The following is a 4,273-nucleotide window of genomic DNA, read 5'->3' on the forward strand; positions in this document are numbered from 1 at the left end:
ACCTACAATTCCCATCAAGAAAGGTCCATTGTGGCATTTGCATCAAAATCTAATCCTTCAGGCGGACATTCCACCAATGAAATATCAGATGGGATCGCAAGTGATACTGCACAAGGTCCTCCATTCCTTACTATTCTAGCAGGATTCGTTGTCTTCCTCATCATATGTTGGGTTTTGGGCTCTATTGTTATGTGGTTGTTTGGTCTAATTGTTCAGGCGCCCCCTTCTAAATAGATCTTGAGTTTGTATTGCTTGGTTCTATATTGAAATGTCAGTTTATGTGCTTTATTGTTGCCGGTAATTTTTGCTCTCTTCGCATTTCCTTTGCCATGGTAGAAACCTGATAAAAGGATTATTTTTTTTTTTAAAAAAAATCATGGCAATAGATGAACCACAATGAATGGAACACGTCTGAATTTATGCCTAATTTTCTTTTCGGGTGTGTTGGGGACATGGCCGGGACACGCTAGGATAATATGAAAACATGTGTTGCTTGGTGTTATGAAATTTGGAGAGACGTAAATTTTTAACCTCATCTAAATGGCATAATTTGAGTCATTCTTACTTGTAGATGAAGCAGGTGGAGATGAACTTTTTTCAATTTCTAAAATCAAAATGGTAAATTTTTTTATGCACTAGTCAAATCAGCCAACAAACATTCCTCCAATATCCGAGGAGGTTGAGAAAAAACAGTGGGACAAGCAGTAACATGTGAAGCTCTAGCTAAACAATGAGCACAACCATTTGCTTGTCGCCTAACATATTGGACAGAAACCTCAGTGCCCTGATTGGTCTTCTGGCCTAGAATGAAATGCTCCCACTATAACTTTAGCGTCTGACTCGAAAATAACTCGTTGCAATCCCTGTTCTAGACACCAAGAAAGAGCCTCCTTAATCCCGTTGCTTTAGCCTACTTTACAGCCATTGGACCATTCATACAAAATGATTTTCCTTTCACAAACTTACCTTCCTCATCCCTAATCACCAATCCCACTCCTATTACCCTCCCATTTTCAAACGTAGCTACATCCATATTACACTTTACCCAACCAAACTTCTTGTAGATGACTTGGGACATACGTACCTCTTTCCATGCATGAAGAAAAGCCATACAAGTATCTACTGCCATCGGAGCTGGTAAATAACGGTTGTCCCACAACTGCTTATTCCTTTGATTCTATATAGTCCAAAGAACCATCGTCACTTTAGCCACTTCAACCTTCGGACCAAAGTTAATAAAATTTAGCAACCATTGATTAAACGTATCAAAACCATCAGTAACCAAAGAAATATTAGCACGTCACTAACATCTCTTTGCGTACTGACAATCAAAGAATACATGCCAAAGGTGTTTAGCATCATCATTACACAAATGCATGAAATAGGGGTATAAAGATGCAGTATTTACATAATCTCCATAGAAGTACTTTTACTTTCGGTGGAGATGAACTTAAGATGTTTTAGACTTATAGTTTAATTTTTTATGAATAAATCATGAATATTATTTTTCATTTATTTTTCATAATACAATGCTATTTTCTGTTGCTTAGTCACCATGGACAAGACCTTTGCTGAGTGTCGTTGCAAAAGTTGGCCCAAATATTCCATTCCCCACACCTCATGAACTTCTTGGTGTCTGGCTACCTAACGAATGTAGGATGATGAAAACACACATTTGCTTCTTTCTAAGACTGTCTATGCATCATAATATGGGAACATCGTTTTCTATTAAACTCCTGCAACATGTTGAATGTCGACGCATATGCATTACTTAAAGCAATGAGAGTGAGATTCAATATTTATGCCATATCAAAAAAAAATATTAAAAAGATTAAAAAATGCTGCACTTTGTTCTTCTTTTTTTTCGGTCCTAACTGATACATGATACACATTGCTCAAATAGGTCTATATTGTCCTCTTGGCCGACGTGGACCGTATGAAGCAGATATTGATGCTATCTCAAATTCACAACCTACCTCTATCTCCCCACCAAAAACTCAGTATGTAACATGGCAATGCATGGGCTATTATTTAAAGTCCTGAATCCTTCTCAAGAGAAAAATATATATTATATATACATATAATCTTACTTGTCTAGAAAGAGAAGACAGATATAAACCCGATAACAATATTGCAAAATCAGTTGGAAGTTTCTGCTTTCTCCTCAAAGGTATCATCTCCAATTGATGCTGTAAAATTGCGTCGCTCATCAGCTGTAGCTGTAATAACTGGCATCCAGACATCAGCAGTACCACTCAAGAGAGATTGCACCTGTGGATCTGCGGCCATGGCTGAGGATATCATTTCATCAACATCATCCAGTTTTGCTGACAGTTTATCCAACTGCCTTGCTATTTCCAGCTGCCAGTAAAATTCAAGAACCAAATTAGGCCAACTCTGATCAAGCAAACAATTTATATCTTTCAACAGATTATCAAAGCAAAGAATGCAGCTTGAAACGAGTTTAGATAGGATCTTGATCTACCTCATCAAGATTCTTTGTTAGTTTTGAAGGAACTTTTGTAACTTCTAAACCAAGTGCTTCGATTTTGGACCGCAATTCAACTTCTTCCTGGTTGGTTAGTGATTCCACCTGAATCAATGAAAAAGTACACAAAAACGAATATTAAGAGAAGACTATCAATGATTCACATGGTCAAGGTATAAATATTAAGCAAACATCATATTACGGCTCCATAATGAATTCAACTGAAAACCATTCGGCAGAAAATGAGGTTCCTCTTCTTAAGCTTGTGACCTGCTGATGCTGTAGAAGAATATATTTTGGTCTCATTTGATTTTTATCCTTGATAATGGAAAAGGTTTATGCAATTTATAAAGGAATTTTTATACCACATTGGTTTGATTTTTGTCCTTCAAACAAATTCCATCAACAAAGAAAGTAAATTATGATAAAAAGTGGAAATGATATTTGCTCCATGAAGTTCCGAACATCCAAGGGCCAAAGCAGATAAGAAAACTGATTGTAGCAAACACAATCTGTGTCTATAAAACATCCTGCAATCTTAACCTAGCTGTAGTGCTATACATGCCTCTTCTACTATTTTCTGGACCATTGATAGGCTTTTCTATCAACTCGGCAAAGCTTTGGTTAATCATATCATCTACCCTCTTCGACAAATAAAGAAAACAGAATTTCTCTTACCATGTAAATCGGAAAATAATCTTAGATTCCCATGGTTGAACACATGGACAAAATGTCTTGTCTATATGACATCATTCTCAAAAGGTTGAAATTAAGTTGGACAAAACTGCTAATGCTAGATGTGCCGTCTGCTAGATACCTACCAACAATTTTAGAATATGGCCTATGTTTGATACCAACCAATAAAATCCCCTCAATCTAAAAACAACTTGCCTTCTGCAGCTTTTAGTTAATATATATTTTTTCTGTCAAATTTATACATTTAACAGCTTGGATTACATAAATTATTTAGAATTACGCTTGAAAAAATTCCCAAAAAGAACTGACGATTATTGCCAAACAATTTCTAAATTACAAAAAAGTGAAACCTAATTAAATCATTTATAGCATAAATAAACAAACAAACAACCTAAATGCAGGGTCTTTGATGTTCAATCAGAAACAAACAACACAAGTTGATGATACCCAGATCATAATAATGAACAGAATAAGGCCATTTTGATGATACCCAGATCCATTATGAGAGAAAAGAAATAGCTACTAATTGAGAAATTGAAACCAAACCCACTTGCTGGAGAAGGTTAGAGAGCAGCTGAAATAGTTGAGCATCTGCTTTGCCTTCTTCTGCTGCCATTTTCGATCAAATTTTGTTTTTGTTTTTTGATTTTTCCCTTTTGCTCTCTTTCTCTCTGTTCTGGTTTTTTTGTTACTATTTTGTTGATGGGAGAAGCGCGCGTCCTCTTTGTTTTCCCTGATCTTGTTTTCTTTTTTGGTATTGATATAAGATTATTCTTTTTTAAAAAAAAAAATAAATCCAAATGATTGAAAAAAGTGTAATTATTTTTAATTAACATCTAAAAATATTAATTTTATTTATATTGTACTTGATTATAAAATTTATAAATTTATTTTAAAATTTTAAATTTAAATGATGAGTTAATATAAAATATTAAATAATTTAATTTGTATAAAACTGATTGTAGCTAAAATTAAAATCAAATAAAATTGAAATTTATTTTATATTAATTTGTTAATCATAATATTAAAATATTTTTTTACTATCATTATTTATTTTATTTTATTTTTTAAATTTTTTAATAAAATAAA

The 4,273-nt window shown here is 33.8% G+C and overlaps 1 protein-coding gene across 4 annotated transcripts; it reads right to left on the bottom strand.

The window, feature by feature from the left end:
• Positions 1–581: 581 nt before the first annotated feature.
• On the bottom strand, positions 582–3,942 carry LOC8289308. Of its 4 annotated transcripts, XR_007216502.1 has the most exons (5): positions 3,735–3,942; positions 2,486–2,593; positions 2,091–2,361; positions 1,085–1,219; positions 582–868 (listed from the first exon to the last, which is right to left on the bottom strand). XR_007216502.1 is itself a non-coding variant. In XM_048376163.1 (4 exons), exons 1-3 carry the CDS (start codon positions 3,798–3,800, stop codon positions 2,140–2,142), a joined length of 396 nt encoding a protein of 131 aa, XP_048232120.1. In that variant the 5' UTR covers positions 3,801–3,942; the 3' UTR covers positions 582–1,177; positions 2,091–2,139. The 4 variants fall into 4 exon arrangements, 3 of the variants coding, with proteins under 3 accessions (XP_048232120.1, XP_048232119.1, XP_002512183.1); XM_048376163.1 differs by having other exon boundaries at positions 582–1,177; XM_048376162.1 differs by having other exon boundaries at positions 582–1,219.
• Between the last annotated feature and the right edge of the window lie 331 nt (positions 3,943–4,273).

Source organism: Ricinus communis, chromosome 6, assembly GCF_019578655.1.
Source record: "Ricinus communis isolate WT05 ecotype wild-type chromosome 6, ASM1957865v1, whole genome shotgun sequence".
Classification (NCBI taxonomy): domain Eukaryota; kingdom Viridiplantae; phylum Streptophyta; class Magnoliopsida; order Malpighiales; family Euphorbiaceae; genus Ricinus; species Ricinus communis.